The 27285-nt window shown below is 37.8% G+C and overlaps 1 protein-coding gene and 1 non-coding gene across 2 annotated transcripts; one reads left to right on the forward strand and one right to left on the reverse strand.

Moving 5' to 3' along the window:
- Nucleotides 1–642: 642 nt before the first annotated feature.
- LOC107820192 (putative pectate lyase 2) lies at nucleotides 643–2508 on the forward strand. The gene is made up of 4 exons (XM_016646420.2): nucleotides 643–1371; nucleotides 1621–1724; nucleotides 1812–1941; nucleotides 2074–2508. Exons 1-4 carry the CDS (start codon nucleotides 655–657, stop codon nucleotides 2287–2289), a joined length of 1167 nt encoding a protein of 388 aa, XP_016501906.1. The 5' UTR covers nucleotides 643–654; the 3' UTR covers nucleotides 2290–2508.
- Nucleotides 2509–26518: 24010 nt separating this feature from the next.
- Nucleotides 26519–26625, reverse strand: LOC142172204 (small nucleolar RNA R71). Its single transcript, XR_012701580.1, has one exon. It is a non-coding gene; the product is annotated as a small nucleolar RNA R71 (small nucleolar RNA).
- Nucleotides 26626–27285: the final 660 nt, after the last annotated feature.

Genomic DNA, 27285 nt, shown 5'->3' on the forward strand with positions numbered 1-27285 from the left:
TAATATATTTGGCCTTTGCCGTTTAAACTGTGATCTCCTAGACAGGAGATTGATTGTTCCTTTGAGATGCATCAATGAACTTATGTTCAAGAGACTTTCCAAAGATAGACACTCCAAATACGTAATCATCATTTGGTTTTTGCTTGAACTACGTTATTTCCAATTACTTTTTGTCTTTTTACTATATATCGAATCAAATTCTAATTTTATCTTATGTTGATTCGTTCAAAATTCATTTGGATCTGGAGCCAAATCCTTGAAAATGTCGCAACTCAGGGAGACAAATCTGGGTCTCTCCGTACATGTTGTCTTAAACTATTATGCACAATAATTAAGTAGTATTCAGTGAATAGTAGCGAATTTAAAACTAACTTTATTCTTCTAAGTCAAATATTACTACTTAAGAGAGAGGTCAAATCCCAATTAAGCGTTTCTAAAGAATGAAAAAGACTAATTAAATCTCTCAAAAAGTCAATCATCCAAAGCTCGTGCAATCACGTCTATTAATGCTCCCCAAAATCTTAGCCAAAATGCAAAAAGAATTAGTCTCAATATTCTATCGTCGTGGGCACCACCTTGTCACACCCTAATATATATGCGAATATCAACCATTCCCATAGTTTGTATGCTCAACCTCTAATTTCCCTAATCATCATGTCTTCTTTAGCACTTGTACTTACTCTTCTTTTTTTGGGTATCTCAACTTTACAAGCTGAGTATTATGCACCTCTTCCTTATAGTTATGCACCTCTTCCTTATAGTTATGCACCTAATACTAAAAAAACTATGAATGTGATTGATTCTTGTTGGCGTACCAAATCAAATTGGGCCAAGAACCGCCGTGCATTGGCTGATTGTGCCGTCGGCTACGGCAAAGCTGCTATCGGAGGTAAATTTGGTGCCATATATGTCGTTACTAATCCATTGGACGACCCCGTAAACCCTAAACCAGGTACACTAAGATATGGTGTAATCCAATCCAAACCACTATGGATTACTTTCGCCAAAAACATGGTTATAACACTAAAGAATGAGCTTATGATAAATAGTTACAAGACTATAGATGGAAGAGGAGCTAAAGTGGAGATTGCATATGGACCTTGTATCACAATTGCACATGTTAGCCATGTGATTATACATGGGATTAGCATCCATGATTGTAAGCCTGGTAAGAAGGGCATTGTGCGGGATAGTCCGGTGCATGCCGGCCATCGTGGCGGCGCTGACGGAGACGGTATTGATATTTTTCAATCTTCTCATATTTGGATCGACCATTGCTATCTTGCACGTTGCACCGATGGTCTTATTGACGTTATTCATGCTTCTACTGCTGTTACCATTTCCAACAACTACTTCACTCAGCATGACAAAGTACGTGTATATTAATTTTTCTACTTAGTCTATTTAATTAATTTGTTTAAAACTTGTTGTTCGGGTGAACTCGTGATTAAGGGATTAACTAGAATCTGCACTTAAGGAATGGATAGGGTGCATTATTTAGCTGCAAATTAACTAACCGATTCGAGTTAAATAAGCTAGCTAGTGCAAACCGTGATTTTCATTTTGTCCCTTTAATTTACTTTTGGGATTAACTAGTACTGAAAGAAATCTGATGAGCAGGTTATGTTATTTGGGCACAATGATAACAATATAGAAGACAAGGTTATGAAAGTCACGGTAGCCTTCAACTACTTTGGCCCTGGTTTAATAGAACGAATGCCAAGGTAAATATGATTTCTATAGCTATGTATGTATTTATTTATTTGAAAACTAGGACTCCTCACATAAGTTAGATATATACATGCATGCAGAGTTAGGCTAGGTTATGCTCATGTGGCCAACAATCGCTACGAAAAATGGTTGATGTATGCTATTGGTGGAAGTGCAAATCCAACCATCTTCAGTGAAGGAAATTATTTCATGGCATATAAATCCACACAAGTGAGTGAGATAATCTAAATTCCCATTAATCCATGACAACTATATTAACCTTTTCTTTTTCTTATATCAATAATATATAGGAGTAATAGATTAATACTCATACATGAATATTGTTGCGTTTTTACTTATTAGGTTACGAAGAGGGAAGCAAAGAATGGGTGGAAGAATTGGAAGTGGAGGTCTTCAAAGGATAAATTCATGAATGGAGCATATTTTATACCATCTGGATATGGAAGTACAAATCCATATTACTCAAAGGCTCAGTCATTTCCTGTGGCTGATGGATCTATTGTTCCTTCTTTAACTGCTGATGCCGGACCTTTACGTTGCACATCCTATAAATGTTAACTTTGAATTTTAATTTTTGTTTTTGCGATTCTGGCCTGGAAGTGCAGGCTATTTTTCTTTTATTTACTCTCCAACTTTGTTTTTCTTCTACCAAAAAACGGGGAGTCTTAAAACTTAGAATCCCTGAGAATGAGATGAGTACTGAAGAGTACTGTGTTGAGATCCATTTTGGATATTCCATTGATCCTTAAAAAAACTTTTATGTAAATATATGCTTAGTAGGAACAATACAGATATTGTGCAATTGCTCTCGCCCTTTTTGCCTTTAATTTTTATTCATAAAAATAAAGGATTTATTAAGTTATATACACTATACAATAATTTTTTATACTATCGATGTATTTTAACCTTTTATAACATGTTATTTACCATTTGCTCTAGATAACCAATTAAATAGATTGACCTAAAACAAGTGTTTTTACTCCAACAGTTGGGATAATTAGTAGCACCATCCCAAAGGGTTGTTACAAGTGAGCAGACCCAGACAGAGTTACCTTCTTGATCCCGAGGATTTAAGGTATGGGTGTTAATCGGACGGGCTGGACCGGACTGGACACGAAAAAAAGATAGCCCGTCCGGTTAGTAGTTCGGGCTGGATAGTGGGCTGGCTAACCGGGATGGTAATGGGTTGGGAAAATTCGGGTTAATTAGGGCCCGTCCGGGTTCGGGCTTAATAGGTCCCGACCGGGCACGGTTACTTTTTTTTTTTAGTATATTATATTTTTCTTATTCAATGTTATTGATTCTTAAGTGTTTGCAAGCTTTTAAGGCTTAGAATTAAACTTTAAACTTTTAAAGTTTTAAATTTAAAATTTGAATTTTAAAATTTTAAAATTGAAAGTAAGTGGCAAAAAATTATTTAATAAGACCAATATGTAAGGATCAAACTCCGAAGGCTTTATTTCATTGAATAATAAATAATACTTCAAATTAATTTGGAAGTTCTATTTTGATTTTTTGATTTTTGAACTTGCAAATTAAAAGTTTGCAACAATTATAAAAAAAATAAGAAAGAGTACATCACATGCTTTGCATCATTTTTGTAAGTTCATCCATGTCAACATGAGGTTCTTGGTTTCCGGCATTGCTTGAATCGGAACCATAAATTTCCAAAGCGTTCCTGCTCAATGAATGACGAGTATCTCCCGGTTGCTGCCTTGCTTGGCTAAATGCGCTCTCTGATGTGACTGTTGAAATTGGCACATTTAGCACGTCTCGAGCCATGGCCGAAAGAACAGGAAATTGATTTGAGTTGCTCCTCCACAAACCCAGCTGTAGAATCTGGTGATTTTTGTAAGTAGAATTGGAGTTCATCAATGTTCGTGCTACTAGTTTGTTGATGCTCTCCTAGTGTAGACCAAATCAAATAATCTTCAACGCCATCATTATCCTCCAAAGCACCGGATACAGATGTTGAAACTGAACTTGATGGAATATTTGCATCTACAGCAGCAGAAGCATCAACAATGTTAGAATAATAATTATATAAAGTTTGTAAATATTTGTGTAGATCAGAAATACAAGTTTCAACATTAGGGGTTTCAGTTGGTCCAATATCTATATAAACATATAAAGCAGTGATTAATTGGCGACAAATGACCATTTTGATAGAAGGGTTTAAAATAGCACCAATTAGGTAAATAGGGGGGAATTGAGTAGAAATATTTCTTAAATTTATCTAGCATAGATTCAACAACAGAAGAATATCCTTTTTTCTTCTTCAAATTATAGAGTAAAAGAGAAATTTCAGCAATATGAACTAAACCATTTGCAATAGTAGGATAATAATCTCCAGAAAACTCAAGTGTAGCTACATAAAATTTTTGTAAAATTTTTACAACATCTTCAATGACATCCCAAGTTCTAGACGTTAACAAACGGTTAGGATCGGTACAATGAGAATTAGCAACTTCAGTTATAGGTATTTTATATTTATGACAATATCTTAAGAATTAATAAGTATAATTCCACCTAGTAACTATTTCTTTAGGCATGAGTCTTGGTTTTAGTCCATACTGTACACATTTTTCCTTAAATGCATTTAATCTAGCACTTCTATTATTTTCTTGAATTACACCAACACCTCTTCTAACTAAAGTGATCTCATCTCTAAATAATTCAAGGCCACTCTTCACAATTAAATTATAAATATGATGTGCACACCTAACATGAAATATTTCAGGAAGTGGTGGGTGTAGATGCAATTTTAATATTGTAATAGCAGCATTGTTGTTAGAAGCATTATCAAATGATATACACAAAATATTTTCTGAAAGATTGTAAAATATAGCAACTTCATGGATAGTATTACTTATAAATGCACCAGTATGACTTTGATCTTCATCATATTTAAAAGCAATAATACGTTTTTGCACACAAAAATTATTATCTATCCAATGGAATATAACAGTCAAATAATCATTTTCATTAACAGCACGACCAATATTAGAAGTAAGAGAAACTCTACAAGAAAGACTAGCGAACAAATAACGGATATATGTCTAATATTGTACAAAAAGCCTAAAGATATCAGCTCTACAAGTACTTCTAGGAATACCTTTAAGCAAAGGGTTAAAAATTCTTTGAATATAAGTAACAAGATATGGTGAAGCAACAAAACTAAAAGGTAAACAACCTAAAACAATTATTTTAGCTAATTCTTCCCGATTTTTCGCTATATCATATTTACCCATTAAACCGCCAATACCCGGATTAAGTTTTTGTTGCCCACCTTCCTCATCAGCACCCCATGTAATAGGGTGGTTATCTACCATATGCCTACGAACTTGACCCGTTCTCCTTGCTTACCTATGGTCCCATGTTTATAAACTTCCTTACAAATTTGACATCTTACATAATTTTTATTTTCTTCTAGTCTTTCAAAAAAATTCCAACACTTACTTCTTAATCTTCTATTCCTCTTAATAGGGAGAGGAGGCCTACCTGTATTACCACGACCTTCACCCCTAATATTTTGAGTTTGACTAGCATTACCAGGTGTATCTGGTGGTGTTTCAAGACTATCAGGTGATTGAATATCATCTAAATTATCATATATACCATAATTTTTTTGAAGTTGCTCATAATCTACATTTAAATTTTCAGGTGAAATTTCAGAAATATGTGTAAAGCTATTAGAAGAACCAACACCACCTCTTGATTTTTTAGAAGTTTTACTCTTACTACTATCACTCCTACTAGTACACGCTTTTTTGGTTGCTCTAAATATATCCATTATATAAATTAAATTAATAATTCTAAATAATAAAATAAAAATATACACCAAAGAAGAGAAAGAGATGGAACGAGTGTACCGGGATTCCGGATGCCGCACTAAATTTGATATCAAACTTTAGTTGATAGACTGATACTTGATATTTGATGATATTGAATATTGATACCACACTTCACTTGAATACTTGATATTTGATAATTATAATTTTGTAGTGACTAAAGTAAATATTTGATGAAACTTGAAATAATAAGTAATTGAGAATTTAAGAGCAATAAGCAATATTATCAAGAGAGAATTGAGAGAGAATTAGAGTAGTAAGAGATCAAATTGTGAGAAAAAAATGAAGAACAAGGGGGGCTATTTATAGTTTTTAAAAGGTAAATATTAGGGGAGGGGGGCTATTTTCTTAAGGGGTAGATCGAAATGGCCATTTTTGAATTTAACCGTTCGCAACGGCAAAAAAATGTTAAAAAAAAAAAGAAATTACAATGGTAACCGGGCTAGACCGGGTTGTAGCCCAGTAAAGGGGAACCGGGCTAACCGAGTTCCGGGGCACCGGTTACCAAAATTTGTTTGTTCCCTCCTGGCTCCCCCACCCCCAACCCTCCCTAACACGTCCCACCCCCTACTGTACCTGGCTGAACCGGGTCAAACCGAGCTGTTATTGTGCTGGCTTGGCCCGATTAACAGGTATAATTCAAGGTGGAGCTGCGTGATTGTCGCAGTCCCTTGGAGTCCTTTACTTTACATTTATAGTGTCAATTTATATCCGAATTGTATTGTATTTTGAGATATTTCTATGGATTCAGTAAGATTTTGTGATTCTGTACAATCTAGTCATGGGGATTTGTAGTGATTATCGCCGTGTTGACATATATCGCTTTTAAATTTCTCATTTATATTAAATTCTGCTTCATAATATCATGTTTTAAAGGTTTAATTGTTGTAAGTGATCGGCTTACCTAGTTTTAGAGACTAGGTGCCATCATAATCCTTAAGGTGAGATTTTGGGTCGTGACATAATTGCCTTCTAAGCAATAGACCCGAGTTCGACTCCCGGCAGACACATCACAATTTTGATTGACCTAAACATACCTTTTAGCTAGGTGTTTACATCGTGAGTGTATAAACTCAAAAATAAATAGTTATCACGACTATGTATTAGTCACTACTTTTTCATTCGTCGATGAGGTTTAATTATGCGAAAGAATCAAAGTAAATTATTTGTAAATTCTACTCAAATTTCGCTATCGGGGTTGATATATCACTGGTTTTTTTAGTGACAAAATTACAGAATAATGCACTCCATAAGCTGACCTTGCAGTATTTTAGCCCAGTTACAAGTTTGCAAATGTGTAGCCAAATATCAATAAGCTTAGGTTTGAATTTTTTCCGTTTTTTTATTCTCTATATCTTCAGGCGTGAAACATCCGTGAGTTTCCATTCTCCTTTTTCCTCAAGTTTTTACATACCTATCACAGCTACAAAAACGCAAAAAACAGACGCGTGAAATCTAAAATCCCATCTCCTTTAATGCTAATCTTGTTAAATTTCAAATATGATTTTGTGAGAATTTGGAGTGAGTATTGTTTGAACTTATTAGAAATAGTCTAAGTTGGCTGTATACAAAATTTGAAGTCATTTGATGGAGATTTGGACTACTTTTAAACAAGAATTGCAAGTGAAAATCGTATAAAAAGTTCGTGAGAGATGCTAATACACTTTTATACAAAGAGGTACATTATATATATAGTTGTATAAAAGTGTAGAAAGATGTATAAGCAGAGTAGTGAAAATACCAGTGATATCGAGCCGGAGGAATAGGTAATTGAAGAAGAAGAAGAAGAAGAAGAAGAAGAAGAAGAAGAAGAAGAAGAAGAAGAAGAAGAAGAAGAAGAAGAAGAAGAAGAAGAAGAAGAAGAAATGTGAGAATTCCACCAAATACCTGTAATAATGTATCAACCTTGTATAAAATAATGTATAAGAGGTGTTTATACACTATTATACATTACTTATACATATTACACTATTATACAAATGAATCTTATTAATGGAGCTTCGCTTCAACTCAAATCTAGCTTAAATATACTTCAAATCACTTCAGATTTAAGTTTTGAATTCCCCATGATTATCCCAATCAATTGAGACAACACCCATCCACAACTGACAAAATCGGAAAATCCAATTTCTGAAATTGAAGCTTCGAACGACCTTTAATGGTGACTCCAAAAAAATAATTCTTTTACGTAGTATTTTTTTTCTTTTTATCTCAATAGTGGCTATCAACTTTGACTCTGAAAGGACCTATTGTAACCTAGGAATGAAACTCTTAATCCCTCACTCACTTGTAATAACTCTACTACAAGCCTCTTTGTAATAACTCTATTACAAAGCTCACAACTCGACTAACTCTAGCCAAGACACAAATACAAGGTTTATAATTTTACAAATGGTTTCCTACACAATGCTTCTAGCTAAGCTAAGTAGGAATTATAATTAACTCACTCTAACAAAGGTGCAACACAACTAAGGACATATAATAACACAATGCTGGAAACTGGTCATTCGTTATGTTGTTCTTTGTTCTTGAATCCTGGAAGTCACTTGCAAGATGGCAACACACTTGAGAGGAAACTTGATTAATTCTCGGATGTGCAAGTGTGTGTTTTCTTCATTGCTTCATGTTAATAATGTCTAAGTGATGTCACTTGGATGATGCAAGCAATATCCGGTACAAGGCATTTCCCATAAAGTGGTTGCTGCACTATTCACACTGTTGTGTATGTGCAGAGGAACAGTTGCAGTGGCTTTACAGTTGTGAGCAGTTGACTGGTACAGTCAGCAAGGGAACTGATGTCCATCTGTTCCCTCTGTCATCTCTTTGACTCTGATTGTTGGAACTTGTGCCCGACTTGAGACTTGTTATTCTTGAGCGCTTTGAGGATGTGTAACAGGTTCCCCATCTTGTTCTTATCATTAAGTTTGTTAGATCATCAAAATATAACCTATCAATTTTCCCCTTTTTATGACGACAAACTTGTAATTGAAGTTCCCTCTGAGAGGCAAAGTACCATACAATATTCCTTCTTAACTTGTTCCCCCTCAATCAATTTTTCTCCTTTTGGCATCATAAAAAGATGAGGCACAAGTAATAAGCAAAAAGAAGTCTAGCATGGTTAACTCATGCCACATGTGTACACACAAACATGGCTAAGGAAAGAGCATAAGAGTAAGGCATGCATAACAAAAGGATGGGATACTTATTAATTTTAAATAAAAGGGAGCAGAATTAGCAGTACCATTTGTTACACAACCATTCACAAAATAAAACAGCTTAAAAGGTACCAGCCACCAAAAATAACAAAATAAAGGGACCAAGATGTAGGACAGACAGCTTTGAACTGGACACTAGAAAGGAAAACTGTTTTAAGGAGCACTAGAAGGGGGAGGCAGGGATGAAGAGGCAAGAGTTCGGAGGAGAATATCCATTCGGGCATTTGCATACACTTGCTCGTTAAGTAGCCGCTCTTTCAGGTCCTCGACCTGTTTCCTGAGATCTGCATTTTCCTTGGACAAACGGGCAACCTCTGTGCCTTGTGCACTGCTGGAACCAAGTGCCTCCTAAGCCTGACTAAGTTGTCCTTCAAGAATAATATTTTGTGCCTTCAGCCTCTTTATCTCCTCAGTTGCAGCATTCTGAGCATTAATCAAATGCGAGATAGTGGAATTGCTGCCAACCCCTCCTTTCTTATCAATGCACCTACACTCATCTAAGGTTATTTTGGAGAAGGTTTGCTTGCGAGTTCCCACTGTTGCTTTCCCCAAAGGGACTTTGAAGAAGTTAAACACCTTGGTCAGTAAGAACCCATAAGGAAACCCATGATTACCATCCTTAAAATATGCCACTTTCTTCATGTGCTCTATCATGAGTCCATGCAGATTGATAGTAGTGTAGGCATCGAGTGCTTCCATGAGGAACAAGTCTGCTCTTGATGTAATGGAACGCCTTTCTGCACGTGGAAGCAAGACCTTGTTCACCATCTTGAACATTAATTGATACACTGGTAGGAGGGCCTTCTTGTGCACCCGTTCCCCTTGCTGCACAACATCATCCTTCAGAATGGCACTTCTGAAATTTGGAGAACAAGTCCTTTCAATGGATGAAATCCCTTCAGTTGTGTAACAACCTGATTTATCGTTCTAATAATTAGCATTTCGTTCAGTGACTTAAGTTCACGAGCAACTTTGTGATGTGTATTATGATTTGCGTGTGTGGTCGAGTTTGGTTTTCGGATGATTCGGGATTAAATTGAAAGAACAATTCTTATTTAAGAAGCTTAAAAGAAAAAAGTTGACCGGAGAGTTGACTTTTGAGCAAACGACTCTAGAATAGAATTTTGATGATTCTAACAGCTCCGTATGGTGATTTTGGACTTAGGAGCGTGTTCAAAAAATTATTTCGAAGTCCGTAGTTAAATTAGGCTTGAAATGGCTAAAATAGAAATTTAAGTTTAGAAGTTTGACCGGGAGTTAACTTTTTGATATCAGGGCCGGATCCGATTCTGAAAATTTGAATACCTCCATTATGTCATTTATGACTTGTGTGCAAAATTTGAGGTCAATCGGACTTGATTTGATTAGGTTTTAGCATCGATCGTAGAAGATGGAATTTCCTTAGTTTTAATAGGCTTGAATTGGAGTGCGATTCATGTTTTTGATATTGTTTGATGTGATTTGAGGGCCCGACTAAGTTCGTATCGTGTTATAGGATTTGTGGGTATATTCGGACGGGGTCCCGAGTGGCTCGAATGAGTTTCGGGGTGAGTTTTGAGCGAGTCCGGGTATTTCGGCACTCTGATGTTGTTGTGGAACTTTTGGAAGTGCGGGGGCACATTTTTTAGTACTGAGGCAAGGGAAAAAGTGCGGACCGCAAAGGAAAAGTGCGGACCGCACAATTCTGCCCGCGGCCGCACAATTTTGCTCGCGGCCGCACTCCATGGGAGTTCTGCAGGTTCAATATTCTAACTTCGGAGGCTTATATCTTTTAATCTATAAGGAATTCGAAGATAATGCAAAAATAAAAGTTGTAGCTCTTTGAATCTAGTTTTTAGAAAGGTAAACCAATCATCATTTGGACATTTGGAGAGAAAGTTACGGTCAATTTACTGAAGCATGGTAGTGCTAAGCTGCAGAAGTGCGGCCGCACAATTTTGAGTGCGACCGCAACATCCGGGATGTGCGACCGCACAAATAAATGTGCGTTCAGCACAATAGGGGTCAGATTTTGTACTATATGAACGAGGGTTTCATTTCATTTTTTATTTTTGGACTTTGGGAGCTCGGTTTGTGGCAATATTTCGTGGGATTTTCAAGAAAATTATCGGGGTAAATGATTCTAACTCGGATTTGGTTAATATAGATGAATATATCATTATTTTCATTATTTAATTAGTATTTTGAGATGAAAATTTAGGGAAAATTATAGAAATTTTATAAAAACTAAAATTCAAGATTTGGAGGACGATTTGTTATCGGAATTTGATAAATTTGGTATGGTTGAACTCGTATCGGAATGGGTATTTGGATTTCATGAAAATTCTGTCGGGTCCGAGAGGCGGGCCCCATGTTGACTTTGGTTGACTTTTTAGAATAAAATTTTAAGTCGACGTTTTATTATCAGTAATTATTTCTGATGAATTTTAATGAAGTTATACAATTAATTTGGATAGATTTGAGTTGTCCGGAGGTCAAGCAAGAAGGCAATTTTAGAATATCGGGATAACTTCAAAAAGGTAAGTATCTTGCCTAACCTTGAGTAGGGGAATTACCCCTTAGACATCGAGTCTTATGTGCCATTTGTGAAATGTGAAAATCCGTATACGCGAAGTGACGAGTACGTACTCGGGCTTATATGTGCAAAATTGATTGGGTTAAAGTTTTAGGCATAATGTGTAGTAAATTGGATAATTGTTGGCATTTATTAAATCATCTATTTGCCATGCCTCAATTCGCGTTTGTTGAATTTGTTTTTATATGACAATTTGATGTGGTTATTGCTTGTATATTAAGGTGAATTCCGTGAGTTTGGTGATTTGATATTTCCTGGAAATAATTATATTATGGATTTTTCATCTGCAAATAATTAATAAAATAAGTTTAAACTGAGGCGTTATATAATTATCAAGAATTTGGATTAATGAAGGTGTTGCCCTATACTGAGTATTTTTCATCTCTGTTGTTGTTTTGAGGTTTTATACACATTGTGTGGAGCCTTGGGCTATTTGTTGTGAAATTAATTGATTTTGTTATATCTTTGGAATTGGTTGTGGTCATTGGATAAATTGTGATATGAATTGATTTTGTTATATTGCCGTGATAATATTCCGTGTATATTATTGTGTTATTTGAGTTATTATTTTGAGGATATAAGGGTGGCATTTCACTATTGATATTATGTGGGTATAAGGGTTGTATTTCACTATTGTTATGTGTGTTGGGATATTGTCTGGGCGGAGTGATAAGGGTGGCTATAGGAGAGATAAGGGTGTTTATAGGAGCGATAAGGGTGGCTATAAGAGAGATAAGGATGGCTATTGTCAGGGATGATATGTGATGATGTGAGGTTGTTACGTTGGTAATTTTCATGTGAATGTTGTGATTTTCCTTGTGTTCATTTTTATACCTTGTGCAATTTGTCTTGTTGTTGGTAAATTGATAATAGTTTGATCTATGTTGAAATTGGGAGCATGTGGTTATTGCCAAGCGAATTATGAAATAAAATGTGGGCACGAGGTGCCGTGAGTAAATAATGATGATATTGGAACGTGAGCTGTCCATGCAGTTGTGATATGAAATGTGGGCACGAGGTGCCGTGAGAAAATAATGATGATATTGGCACGTGAGTTGTCCATGCATTTATGATATGAAATATGGGCACAAGGTGCCGTGGTTAAATGATGATGATAATATTTGGCACGTGAGTTGTCCGTGCGGTTGTGATAGAGAAATTGGCACGAGGTGCCGTGTAAGTATAAGAGTGGGCTGAGATCCGTATTTTATGATTTTGAAATGCTGTGTCATAGGGTGACTTTTATTCGAAAGAGATTTAGTTGAAAGAATTTTATTTGAAAAATATTTATTTGAAGGAATTAGATTTGAAAGAGATTTATTTGAAACTATTATATCCTGAAGATTTCTATTTGAAAAACATATAGGTAAAAAATTTATATTGGAAGGACTTGATTAATTGGTTGTACTTGTATTCATTATTTGTTGCACAATATTTATGGTGTTCTTGTCGCACTGCTATGTATATCACTGGTTGATTATTGTTGCCATCATTGTTATTTATTTTCTATTATTTTTGTATACTATATTGCACAGGTTATTAGACTAGTGAGTGTCTCGACTGTACCTCGTCACTACTCCACTGAGGTTAGTCTTGATATTTACTGGGTATCGACCGTGGTGTACTCATACTACACTTCTGTACATTTTTGTGCAGAGCCAGGTATTGGAGCTATCGGACTCGGACAAAGTTAAAGTATGATCGCAAGGATTCAAAGTAGAGCTGATTGGTCGTCGCAGTCGCTTGAAGTCTTTCCATTTTATTGTACTGTTAATTATTAATCAAACAATATTGAGTATTCGATCCTTGAATCATTTCATGTATTCAGTTAGAGTTCGTGAATCAGTATTACCAGTCTTGGGAGGTTGTTATATTTGTAATTATTTCCGTTGTTGGTTTATATAAAAAAAATGTCTTGAATTGTTATTATAATCGGCTTACCTGGTCTTAGAGACTAAGTGCCATCACGACACCTGTGACGGGATTTTGGGTCGTGACAAGTTGGTATCAGAGCTCTAGGTTCATAGGTTTTACGAGTCACGAACGAGTCTAGTAGAGTCTTGCGGATCGGTACGGAGACGTCTGTACTTATCTTCGAGAGGCTACAAAATTGTTAGAAAATTTCCATTTCTTTCATTCCTGTCATGCGGATTTATTGATTGTGGAATTTGAGCCTTTGTATCTCTATTCTCTCACATATGGTGAGGACATGTACTATCGGGTCAGCTGAGCAGGCACCCGCGCATACTGCTGGGGCCGCAAGAGGCCGGGGCTGAGGTAGAGGCCGAGATAGAGGCGGAGGAAGGGCACGTGCCACGTCTAGATCACCTGTTAGAGCAGCAGTTAAGGAGTCGCTAGTAGCTCCAGTTGGGGGATAGGTACCAGAAGCACGTGTTGTTACCCCCGGACTTCTGGAGACTTTAGCCTAGTTCTTGAATATGTTTGGTACATTAACTCAGGCAGGATTGATCTTTGTTGCACCAAATATTTCACAGATTGGGGGAGTAACTCAGATTCCTATCGCCTGTACTCCAGAGCAGCGAGTTCCCATTGGTCAGGTTTCCGGTGAAGTACCGGTACAACCTGTTATTCCTGTTCAGCCTGAGGTGTTCAGCCTGAGGTCAGGCTAGAGGCAACAGAAGAAGAACAAAAGAGACTTGAGAGGTTTAAGAGGTATAGTCCACCTACTTTCAATGGCACAGCTTCAGAGGATGCCCAAGAATTTCTAGAAAAGTGTCACCGTATTCTCCGCACCATGGGTATTGTGGAAGTGATCAGAGTTGCCTTTACTACATTTCAGCTGTCAGGCACATCGTATCAGTGGTGGCAAGTTTATGAAGAAGGTGACCATCCAATGCAATACCACCAACTTGGGCTCAATTTTCGAAAATGTTTTTGAAAGAGTTTGTTCCCTAGACTCTCCGAGATGCGTGGCGCACACAGTTTGAATGGTTGCATCAAGGCACTATGACAGTGTCAGAATATGCCATCAGGTTCAGTGAGTTAGCCCGTCATGCACTATCTTAGTTCCTACAGTCAGAGAGCGAGTCAGCATATTCATTGAGGGGCTCAATTATGATCTTAAAATATGCATGGATCGAGAGTTGCAAACTGATACTCCATTTCAGCAAGTAGTGGAGATTGCGAGGAGGATTGAGGGTGTTCTAGGTGAGGAAAGGGAGTCTAAGGAGGCTAAAAGGTCTCGAAGATCTGGAGGGTTCAGTGGATTTTACTCTTCAGCTATGACCCAATATGGCGAAGGCTCGAGCAGTCGACCAGCTCAGTCCGCACATCAGAGTACTCGGGGTGCTCCAGTAAGTTCTTATAGTATACCACCAATACGGAATTCTTATAATGGTTATTCCAGTTATCTGGCACAGACTCAGTATGAGCAATCGCGACCTCAGAGGGGTTGTTATGAGTGTGGTGATACTAGGCACATCATGAGGGATTGTTCCATATTTGGGAGGGGTGGATTTTATCAGAACACTCAGGCTATGGGCCCCTCTACAGCTACTACCCCACGTGCACAACCAGTTAGGGGTGGAGGACAGGCGGGTAAAGGGCGCCCTAGATGGGGAGGCCCAGCCCGTTGATATGTTTGCTATAGTGTGGCGGAGGCCACTGCACCAGATGGTGTCGTTACAGGTATGATCCCGATTTCTTATAAAGGGATATTTCTCCTTAATTTGATTCGGTTCTGAATATTGAGGCGAGTCCTCCTATTATGTTCCGCTTATGGGTGAGCTTCGTAATTTTGTGATCCACTTATATGTTTATCTCTGTTGGGAGATTTGATGATGTTAGCCCGTGTCTATCATTTTTATTTTTTACACCATTGAGGACTATAAGTCTAAAAATAACTTTCTAATACTCTCTACAGTGGGTTTTGATGTGATTTCGGAATAATTGATTTCAATTTTATGAATTATATGCCCTATTGGAATGGGGGTTCATTATGTGTTGTGAAAGTTGTTTACGAAATTTATTGAAAAGAAGAAAGAGAGGAAATTGAAAATTTCGATTGGCACAATGCGCAAAATACTTGTGATTCGGAGTTGAGGACGAGATCCTCACATTTTTATATGGTGTGAAATATTTAAACTGGGCTACAAGCCGCAGTGGAAGTTATATAAGGACGAGGTCCTTGTGGTAAAAAATTTATGAGTGTAAATTCTCCCTTTATGAAATTTAAATTGTACTATAGTACTGATAGGGAGTCATGCCTGTTAGGCTTATTTGATAATTATTTTATGTGTTTCTGTGCATATTTAGCCATAATTATGTCGTAAATATTGAAGTTCTAGCCCCACGATGTGAGTGCCCATGTGGCGTTAAATGTGACTCGTTAATTCGGGTAAATTGCTGTTAGTATTGCGAAAATTTAAAATGAGGGTTTGATTAATATGAGGTTAATTGAGGATGCTGGAATTAATTATGAACAACTATTATGACCAGGGGTATGGTTATAGGCATACGTATGACGTGTGTGTAGGTACGAGTTGCTACAGCTGGTTGAAACTAATACTGTGCGTTGATGTGAAAATGAGGCCTTTTGAAAATATTTGGAGTGTAAGAAATTAGTTTTACAGTGTATAAATATGGATAAAAGTAAATAATCTCAACTGAGATGGTGGTGTAAAACCCATGTAAAAATTGCGGTGACGTAGAATCACCTACGAGTATGTGTGTAAGAATACACTGAGTAATTTAATATCCTAAGAATAATTCTTGGCACGTTTGAGGACGGAGATATGTTTAAGAGGGGGAGAATATAACGACCCGACTTGTCGTTCAAATAATTAGCATCTCGTTCAGCGACTTAAGGTCACGATCAGCTTTGTGATGTGTATTATGATTTGCATGTGTGGTCGAGTTTGGTTTTTGGATGATTTAGGATTAAATTAAAAGAACAATTCTTATTTAAGAAGCTTAAAAGAAAAAAGTTGACCGAAGAGTTGACTTTTGAGTAAACGACTCCAGAATAGAATTTTGATGATTCTAACAGCTCCGTATGGTGATTTTGGACTTAGGAGCATGTCCGAAAAATTATTTCGAAGTCCGTAGTTAAGTTAGGCTTGAAATGGCTAAAATAGAAATTTAAGTTTGGAAGTTTGACCGGGAGTTGACTTTTTGATATCAGGGCCGGAATCCGATTCTGAAAATTTGAATACCTCCGTTATGTCATTTATGACTTGTTTGCAAAATTTGAGGTCAATCAGACTTGATTTGATAGGTTTCGGCATCGATCGTAGAAGTTGGAATTTTCTTAGTTTTAATAGGCTTGAATTGGAGTGCGGTTTGTATTTTTGATATTTTTTGATATGATTTGAGGGCCCGACTAAGTTGGTATCATGTTATAGGACTTGTTGGTACATTCGTACGGGGTCTCGAGTGGTTCGAATGAGTTTCGGGGTGAGTTTTGAGCGAGTCCGGGTATTTCGGCACTCTAATGTTGTTGTGGAACTTTTGGAAGTGCGGGGGCACATTTTTGAGTGTTGAGGCAAGGGAAAAAGTGCGGACCGTAAAAGAAAAGTGCGGACCGCATAATTCTGACCGCGGCCGCACAATGCTTTCCGCGCCCGCACAATTTTGCTCGCGGCCGCACTCCAGGGGAGTTCTGCAGGTTCAATATTCTGACTTCGTAGGCTTATATCTTTTAATCTATAAGGAATTTGGAGATAATTCAAAAACAAAAATTGTAGCCTTTGAATCTAGTTTCCAGAAAGGTAAACCAATTATCATTTGCACATATGTAGAGAAAGGTATGGTCAATTTACTGAAGCCTGGTAGTGTTGAGCTGCAGAAGTGCGGCCGCATAATTTTGAGTGCGACCGCAACATCCGGGATGTGCGACCGCACAAATAAATGTGCGGTCATCACAATGGGGGTCAGATTTTGTACTATATGCGTGAGGGTTTCATCTCATTTTTTTATTTTTGAACTTTGGGAGCTCGGTTTGTGGCAATGTTTCGTGGGATTTTCAAGAAACTCATCGGGGTAAGTGATTCTAACTCGCATTTGGTTAATATACATGAATATATCATTGTTTTCATCATTTAATTAGTAGTTTGAGATGAAAATTTGGGGAATATTGTAGAAATTTTATAAAAACAAAAATTCAAGATTTTAGGGACGATTTGTTATTGGAATTTAGTAAATTTGATGGGTATTCGGATTTCATGAAAATTCTATCGGGTTCCGAGAGGCAAGCCCCGCGTTGACTTTAGTTGACTTTTTAGAATGAAATTTTAAGTCGACGTTTTATTATCTGTAATTATTTCCGATGAATTTTATTGAAGTTATACAATTAATTTGGATAGATTTGAGTTATCCGGAGGTCAATTCAAGCAAGAAAGCAATTTTGGAATATCGGCATAACTTCAAAAAGGTAAGTATCTTGCCTAACCTTGAGTGGGGGAATTACCCCTTAGGCATCGAGTCTTATATGACATTTGTGAAATGTGAAAATCCGTGTACGCGAGGTGACGAGTACGTACTCGGTCTTATATGTGCAAAATTGATTGGGTTAAAGTCTTAGGCATATTGTGTAGTAAATTGGATAATTGTTGGCATTTATTAAATCATCTATTTGCCATGGCTCAATTCGCGTTTGTTGAATTTGTTTTTATATAACAATTTTATGTGGTTATTGCTTGTATATTTAGGTGAATTCCGTGAGTTTGGTGATTTGATATTTCCTGAAAATAATTATATTATGGATTTTTCATCTGCAAATAATTAATGAAATAAGTTTAAACCGAGGAGTTATATAATCATCAAGAATTTGGATTAATGAAGGCGTTGCCCTATACTGAGTATTTTCCATCGCTATTGTTGTTTTGAGGTTTTATACACATTGTGTGGAGCCTTGGGCTATTTGTGTTGAAATTAATTAATTTTGTTATATCTTTGGAATTGGTTGTGGCCATTGGGAAAATTGTGATATGAATTGATTTTGTTATGTTGCCGTGATAATATTCCGTGTATATTGTTGTGTTATTTGAGTTATTATTTTGAGGATATAAGGGTGGCATTTCACTGTTGATATTATGTGGGTATAAGGGTGGAATTTCATTGTTGTTATGTGTGTTGGGATATTTTTTGGACGGAGGGATAAGGGTGGCTATATGAGAGATAAGGGTGGCTATATGAGCGATAAGGGTGGCTATATGAGAGATAAGGGTGGCTATATGAGCGATAAGGGTGACTATTGATATTGTCAGGGCGGAGGGATAAGGGAGGCTATTGATATTGTCAGGGCGGAGGGATAAGGGAGGCTATTATAGGAGTGATAGGTGTGGCTATTGTCAGGGATGATATGTGATGATGTGAGATTATTGCGTAGGTAATTTTCATGTAATGTTGTGATTTTCCTTGTGTTCATTTTTATACCTTGTGCAATTTGTCTTGTTGTTGGTAAATTGATAATAGTTTGATCTATGTTGAAATTGGGAGCATGTAGTTATTGCCAAGCGAATTATGAAATGAAATGTGGGCACGAGGTGCCGTGAGTAAATAATGATGATATTGGCACGTGAGCTGTCCGTGCAGTTGTGATATGAAATGTGGGCACGATGTGCCATGAGTAAATAATGATGATATTGGCACGTGAATTGTCCGTGTAGTTATGATATAAAATGTGGGCACGAGGTGCCATGGTTAAATGATGATGATATTTGGCACGTGAGTTGTCTGTGCGGTTGTGATAGAGAAATTGGCACGAGGTGCCGTGGAATTATAAGAGTGGGCTGAGACCCATATTTTTTGATTTTGAAATGTTGTGTCAAAGGGTGGCTTATATTCAAAAGAGATTTAGTTGAAAGAATTTTATTTAAAAAATATTTATTTGAAGGAATTAGATTTGAAAGAGATTTATTTGAAAGTATTATATCCTGAAGATTTCTATTTGAAAAACATATAGGCGAAAAATTTATATTGGAAGGACTTGATTAATTGGTTGTACTTGTATTCATTATTTGTTGCGCAATATTTATGGTATTCTTGTCGCCCTGTTGTGTATATCACTGGTTGATTATTGTTGCCATCATTGTTATTTGTTTCCTATTATTTTTGTGTACTATATTGCACAGGTTATTAGACTAGTGAGTGACTCGACTGTACCTCGTCACTACTCCACTGAGGTTAGTCTTGATACTTACTGGGTACCGACCGTGGTGTACTCATACTACACTTCTGCATATTTTTGTGCAGAGCCAGGTATTGGAGCTATCAGATTCGGACAGAGTTAAAGTGTGATCGCAAGGATTCAATGTAGAGCTGATTGGTCGTCGCAGTCCCTTGAAGTCTTTCCATTTTATTGTACTTTTAATTATTAATCAAACAATATTGAGTATTCGATCCTTGAGATCATTTCATGTATTCAGTTAGAGTTCGTGACTCAGTATTACCAGTCTTGGGAGGTTGTTATATTTGTCATTATTTTCGTTGTTGGTTTATATAAAAAAAAATGGCTTGAATTGTTATTAGAATCGGATTACCTGGTCTTAGAGACTAAGTGCCATCACGACGCCTGTGGCGGGATTTTGGGTCGTGACAAGTTGGCACCCCCAAAATGTTCCCTTGTGAACAAATAGATATTGTCATCTTCCACTGTGAACATGTCTGCATAGAAGCTGCACACTTCTTCCTCATACACCTTGGGGCTCTCATTGGTGAACAAGTATGTCCACTTTTGAAACTCACAAATATCAATCAGTTTACACATCCCTGTCATGTCCAGAATATCAGGGGAAAATGTTCTGCCCCACGATACCCTTTATTTTCTCAGGTTTGCTCTGCTTTCATACTTGGCCACACTTACTTTGGCCTTCGTGGAGGAACCAGGTTCCTCGTTGTCACCAACCTTCCTTTTCACAGAATTTCTCACACTTTTCTCTTTCTTTGCAGACTTCTCAGACACTTTCTCACTAGACTTTTCAGACACCTTCTCACCAGACTTGTCTACCTCAGTATATTCAACTTCCACAGCTTTCACAGATGGCTCTCTCCTGGGTTTTGGAATCACATGTTTCTTGGAGGACTTACGAATTAAGGAAGCAGGTTCCTCACTCATCTCTTTATAGTCAATATCAACAACAAGTACTGGAGGCACTTCTTCCTCATTCACCAACTTTCCCCCTTTCACCAACCTCCTCATTTTCTTCTCTTCTTTGTTTTTCTTCAAAACGGTTTCAAGGGCTTCCCTCTTTTGCAACTTGGTAGTGGGTCTTTTTAGAGTGGGCGCATTGGGAATTTTCCTTCCACTTCTAGCAGCAATGAAGCTTGCTATATGCATATCATCATAGTATTCCTCACTATTTTCATTTTCCTTTTCAGATAGAGATCTCTTCTCAAGAATGACAAAGTTTAAAGGCTCAACATCGAAGTGAGGAGAAGGAGCATGATTAGTACTGACCTGGGGCTCTTTTGAAGAGCAGAGAGTTTCATCCCAAGTAGGAGCAGAGGGCTCCTCTTGGGTTGAGGGAATAGGACCCTCATTTGTTTACCCGGTAGTACTATCAGGTGCTAGATCTTCAAAGAGCACGAGTTCCCTACTCTCTTCCTGATGACCTTCACCTTCCCCTTGAGACCCAATGGTCTCATTAACATCCTTATAACCACCAACCAAACCTCACTCAGCAGCGATTAATAACATATTATCAATGGCTTCTTGTTCATTTATCCCCAAAGTAGATTCAGAAGACACATGAGGAATATTACCTGTGGAGTTGGCAACATTCAAATCGAAGCTTGGAATGGTCGTTGCTGAACCTTCACTACTACGAACCACAGTCTGTTGGGCTTCAGTGCTCTCTTCAACTTTCAGACTGGAAACTTCCTGACCTTCGTCACCATCTACTGTTTCTCCCTCTGCCATTTTTTCTGGCAAGGTAGAAGACGAGGTCGCAACAACAAACTTTTGGGGTTCTAAGTCTTGCGACTCTGGTGAGAACCAGAACTCGATTGGGTTGGAGAAGACGTAGTAGGTGGTTGGGGGTCTGGTGTTGAGTTTTGACTGGGTGACACAGGGGACTCAAACTCTCGTTCTTGTACTTCGTGAGACGAAGACACAGTGGGGACTGTACTGGCAACGTTTGAGGCTTCTAGATTTTCAGACATAGTGATGATTTGTAGTGAGAACAAAAGAGAAATAGTGTTTGGTTTTGAGAGAAAAAGGGAATTTTTAGCTTTGATGTGAATAGTGATGAATGAGACAACATTTGTGTTTATTTAAAGAGGGTGAGGGACCCGTTACAAATGGGTATATGTTGCTGGGTAGACGGGTCGTTTAGTAATGGGTACGACGTTTGGGTTCTATAGAGATTGAAAAGAGAAACTGAAATTTTAATGACGTGGAATGTTTTCAGCCGTTAAAATAATGTGCATGAGAGTACAAAGGAACTACTAAACTGAGTCAAGGGAACCATGTTCCCCGACTTAGGTTTGTAAATGTGAGCCTCATCTTTTTACCAAGATGCAATGACACTAGCTTCTTGTTTGCTCTGTAATTGCCATGCGTGTCTACCTGTAATGGTATATAAATGAGTTAGAACTTTTCAGAAAACACTTTTTAGCTGTTTTTACCTATTCATTCTTTCATAGCCAATCATTGAGGGACCAGGTGCTCAGTTTGATTTTATCAACCCCAGTGTCAATCGATTCTTTTTAAAGTGCTCTTTGCTCAGTACTTTAGTGAAGATATCTGCTACTTGGTCTTCTGTTTTGCAGAACTTCATGCAGATAAGACCTTTTTCAATATTATCTTTGAGAAAATGATGTCGCACATCAATGTGCTTTGTTCTCTTATGCTAAACTGGGTTCTTTGCCATGTTTAGAGCACTGGTGTTATCACACAATAAAGGCACACAATCAGAGAATACACCAAAGTCCTCCAGTTGCTGCTTGATCCACAACAGTTGAGCACAACAAGAGGCAACTGCCACATATTCAGCTTCTGCAGTTGAAAGAGCCACAGAGTTTTATTTCCTTGTACCCCATAAAATCAGACACTATCCCAGAAAATGTGCCATGCCATAAGTGCTTTTTCTATCCACTAGATAACCAGCATAATCAGTGTCAGCATACCCAATCAATCGAAATTGTCTCCTGAAGGGTAGTAGAGAATCAGGTCCTGCGTTCCTTTGAGATACCTTAGAATTCTCTTGGCAGCCTTCAGATGAGATTCCTTTGGACTAGATTGAAACCTAGCACATAATCCCATACTAAATACAATATCTGGTCTACTAGATATGAGATACAAGAGTGAACCAGTGATAACTATGTACATGGTTTCGTTCACTGGAGAACCAGGTTCATCCATGTCCATACGAGTGGCTGTGGCAATAGGGGTATCAATGACTTTTGAACCTTCCGTCTCAAATCTCTTTAGGAGCTCTATAATGTACTTATGCTGAATTATCATCGTGACTTTAGGAGTTTTCTTAACTTGCAGTCCCAAGAAAATATTTAATTCCCCCATCATGCTCATTTTGAACTCACTTCCCATAAGCTTTGCAAATTCTTCACACAGGGAATCATTTGTTGCACCAAAGATGATGTCGTCAACATAGATTTGCACAATGAGAAGGTTCCTCTCCCATTTCTTTAGAAATAGGGTGTTGTCAATTTTTCCTCTTATAAAGCCATTTTCAAGGAGGAATTTGGACAACCTTTCATACCATGCACGAGGGCCCTGGTTCAGTCCATATAATGCCTTGTCAAGTTTGAATACATGCTTAGGATGCTCATGATATTCAAAATCGGGTGGTTGTTTGACGAGGACTTTCTCCTTTAGATATCCATTCAGAAATGCACTTTTGACATTCATTTGGAGCAATTTGAATTTCATATGAGATGCAAAGGCAATAAGGATTCTGATGGCTTCCATTCGAGCAACTGGAGCAAAAGTTTCATCATAGTCGATCCCTTATTCTTGATTGAAGCCTTGAACTACTAACCTTGCCTTGTTCCTTGTTGTGTTCCCAAACTCATTAAGTTTGTTTCTGAACACTCACCTAATTCCTATAACAGTTCTATCTGAGGGTCGAGGAACCAGGTGCCATACGTTGTTCCTCTCAAATTGATGGAGTTCATCTTGCATAGCAGTAATCCAGTCAGCATCTTTCAATGCTTCCTTGATATCTTTAGGCTCGATTTGAGAGAGAAAGGCTGAGAAGGCAAGGGAGTTTCTTGACTTTGATCTAGTTTGAATCCATGAGTCAAGAGGAGTGATCATATTTTGAAGAGGGTGTGAACTTTTGTGTTTCCAGTTAGACACTTGAATCTCATTGTGAGAGGATCCGTGTTCCTTTGAATGAGATCCATTGTAGACATGAGTGCCAGTTCTCACCTCAGCATCGTGGGTTCCTTGTGCGGCATCAACCACTCCGTTTTCTGCTTTAGTTGTTATGATGGAGGGACCAGGTTCCTCTATATCAGTTGGAGATACAACTGTACCATCTTCATTTGACTCCTTGACCCGACTCATCATGTCAGCCTTTCCATTTGCCATATAAATAACTTCACCAGGTACCTTTAACTTCTCTCCATCTTGATTAATCTTATCATGTGAATCTTTCCCACATAGGTGGTGTGATTCATCAAAGATCACACGTATGCTTTCCTCAACACATAGAGTTCTTTTGTTGTATACCTTGTAAGCTTTGCTTTGTGATGAATAGCCGAGAAAGATTCCTTCATCACTTTTGGTATCAAATTTTCCCAGTGCTTCCTTCCCATTATTGAGAACAAAACATTTACAGCCAAACGTTGTTAAATATGTTAGCTTGGGGTTTCTCCCGTTCAACAGTTCATACGGGGTTTTGTTCAAGAGGGACCTGATCATGTACTTGTTCACTAAGTAGCATGCAGTGTTGACTGCCTCTGCCCTGAAACATTTTACAATACCACTGTTGATCAGCATTTTGCCATGTCTTTAAGAGTCCTATTTTTCCTCTCTACATCATCATTTTGTTAGGGTGTTCTTGGAGCTGAAAAATTATGACTTCGATGGTAGGCTATAATATCATATTTTAGTCGCTTCTTGCACTCCAATTTACTACACTTTATTCATTTTGAGCTTTAATTGATAGTGTTTTTCACTAATTATGTGTTGTATGCCTTGTAGGAGTGATTCCGAGCTATGTAGATATTATGGAATGAATTTGACTGATTTGGAGCTTTGAAGTCTGAGTAAAAACCCAAGGGGTTAATCCGGGATCGTGTTCGGGGGTCGAGGACCAAGCCTGGACGTCAAAACGCAAGAAAAATCCGTACTCTGAGAAAAGTGCACTAGTGCGGCACGTGGGGCGGAGCGTGGCGCGCCGTGGCTGTGCAAAATTCCTGCTACCTGTCAGAACTAGCTTTATGGATTTCCCCACTAATGCCCCGCACTGTGCAATTTTTACAGAGTGACAATCCTATTTCGGCTAGGAGAAGGTGATTTCATCTAGGCCCGACCCTACTTGGTAAAAATGCATGAAAAATATTATTTTCTGGACTTTTGACACATATTAGACCTAAGGAGGCTAAGGAGGAGTTGGAAGAACACGAACACAAGAATTTCATCATTCTTTCCTCAATCAAGACCCGTTTGGATTGAATTTATGTTTTCTATACTTTAATTTGATTTGAAATAAATTGCTCCATATCTATGGAGTAGTTCCCTTTAGGGTTTGATGGATATGGTTTATTGATGATTTTTTGTGGATTATAACTCTAGTTTTATGTATTGAAGCATTTTGGATGATTTAACTATTGTATCTATATTCATATGTTCATGTAATCGAGAGAGGTATAACTTGTGATATCTTTGTATTATATTGTTGGTTGAGTTCATTAATTCTTCTTAGTGATAAAAAAAAAAGGCTAGTTGAATTATTGATTAAACCTAGTTAGGAGGATAATCGAGAGAGGTTCTCCTAAAGACCAATCCACTACGCATTCTTGCATATCTTCACGTGCTTAAATTCGTTCATCTTGTGAGGTTAAAACCTAATCGAGAGAGGAGTTTTTGCTGAATGTTTGAACTAATAATTGAGTGAATTCGAGAGACTCGGTTGAATATTAGAAGTGAATTATCTAGAGTTAGATCCCAAACAATTATCTTGTACCTATCCTATCAAAACCCTATATTCTCCCACTGATAACCTTCTTTGCTTATTCCTTGTTTCGATTGTCATTAGTCAATAGCTTTAGACTCTTAGTTAATTGTAGTAATTAATCATATAATCTCAATTGTTGATTCTCCTGAATAGCAATCAAGCTAGAAACTACGAAAATATTGTTTAACTCCAATCCTTTTGCATACGATATTATACTATATCTTTGACTAGCGAGCATAATTTAAGTGTGTGTTTCGAGCGCGTCAACTTTTGGCGTCGTTGCTAGGGATTGGCAATCAATAGTGTTTGAAATAGTTTATAGTGCTAATTTTGGAATTTTTCTTTGACTGTGCGCAGGTTATAGGTTCAGAGTGGTGCATGACTAGAACTTCTGTGAAGGAAGTGCTACCATACGAGCCAGAAATTGAAAAACAACTGCCACAGCTGAAGAAGGAAAGAAATCTCACAGAGACAACAGAAAAGGTTGGGCTATCTTTAACCAAAGAACTTATCGCTGGAAACAGTGAAGATAATGTGGATTTGGCTACGAAAGAAGCATCCCAATAAAGAGAACAAGCTGCACGGGATGCTGAGGAAGCAGCTATTAGAGATGCGCAGAACATCTATAAAGAAGAGAGGGGTCTCAGACTCAATCAACATCAATCCTTGCCTGGGAGACCACTTGGCGATTATCCTAGACCGGTCTACAATCAAGGTTTATCAAGTGTTAGACCACCTCCAATTGCAGCAAACAATTTGGAGTTAATGCAAGAGTTGCTTCAAACCCTTCAGAATTGTTGTATCTTCAGAGGGAAGCCAAACGAAGATCCAAACACACATCTAATGGACTTCGAGGAGATTATGAACATCTTTCAATACAATGGTGTGTCACAAGATGCAGTGTATCTAAGGGAATTCCTTTTTTCTCTTAAAGATTATGCAAAGTAGTGGATTCAGAGCTTACCCATGGGATCAATTAGAACATGGGAGGAGATGACAAAAAAATTCCTTGATAAATATTTCTCCTCAGCTAAGACGGGCAAGTTTAGAAGAGAAATCCATAACTTCTGCCAGAAAGAGAATGAAACTGTTTTTGAATCATGGGAGAGGTTTAAGGAGATTGTTAGAAAGTGTCAACATAGCAGAATTGAACTCTGGATGCAACTCCAGGACCTTTGGGATGGATTGACACCGGCCTCACGTAGAATATTGAGCAATGCAGTTGGAGGCCCGTTGATGAAAAAACTCCAGAGGAGATAGTTACAATTCTTGATGAGTTATCTGAAGATGCTAATCAGTGGCCTTCTGAGAGTGCTGAAAGAAGAAGATCAACTGGTGTTCACCAGGTTGATGCTAACACATCTGTGCAGGTACAACTTGACGCAATGGCCAAAGAGATAAGGAAGCTGAACTTAGCGTCGATACAAAGTGAGCCTCACGCAGCTTGTGATATATGTGGAAGAGGACACCCTACTCATGAGTGTCAAGCCTCAACTGAGGAAGTGAATGTTGTGGGAAACTAAATGCAATAGGTCAAAGGCACCCCGGTTTTTCATGGAGTTCACCTGGGGGTACCGTGAATGCATGGCAACAAAATAACTCTACACCCCAGGGACAAAGAGCTTCAGCATTCCAAAATCAGCAGAGGCAGCAATTTCAACCTCAACAGCCCATTCAGTCTGGCATAGAAGATCTCATGAAGGCTTTTATTCTGAAAATTGATGAGAGGCTTGAAAATCATAGCGCAACTATATGGGAACATGAAGCAGCTATCAAAGAAATAGGTACTGGTTTTCAAAACATGGAAA

This window comes from Nicotiana tabacum, chromosome 17 (assembly GCF_000715075.1).
Source record: "Nicotiana tabacum cultivar K326 chromosome 17, ASM71507v2, whole genome shotgun sequence".
NCBI lineage: Eukaryota > Viridiplantae > Streptophyta > Magnoliopsida > Solanales > Solanaceae > Nicotiana > Nicotiana tabacum.

Bases quoted from the DNA above. Each gene is read 5' to 3' on its own strand.
- LOC107820192 (XM_016646420.2), top strand. From the start codon at position 655: ATGTCTTCTTTAGCACTTGTACTTACTCTTCTTTTTTTGGGTATCTCA. The intron at 1,725-1,811 runs GTAAATATGATT...ACATGCATGCAG, and splicing joins TTAATAGAACGAATGCCAAG to AGTTAGGCTAGGTTATGCTC. The intron at 1,942-2,073 runs GTGAGTGAGATA...TTTACTTATTAG, and splicing joins TGGCATATAAATCCACACAA to GTTACGAAGAGGGAAGCAAA.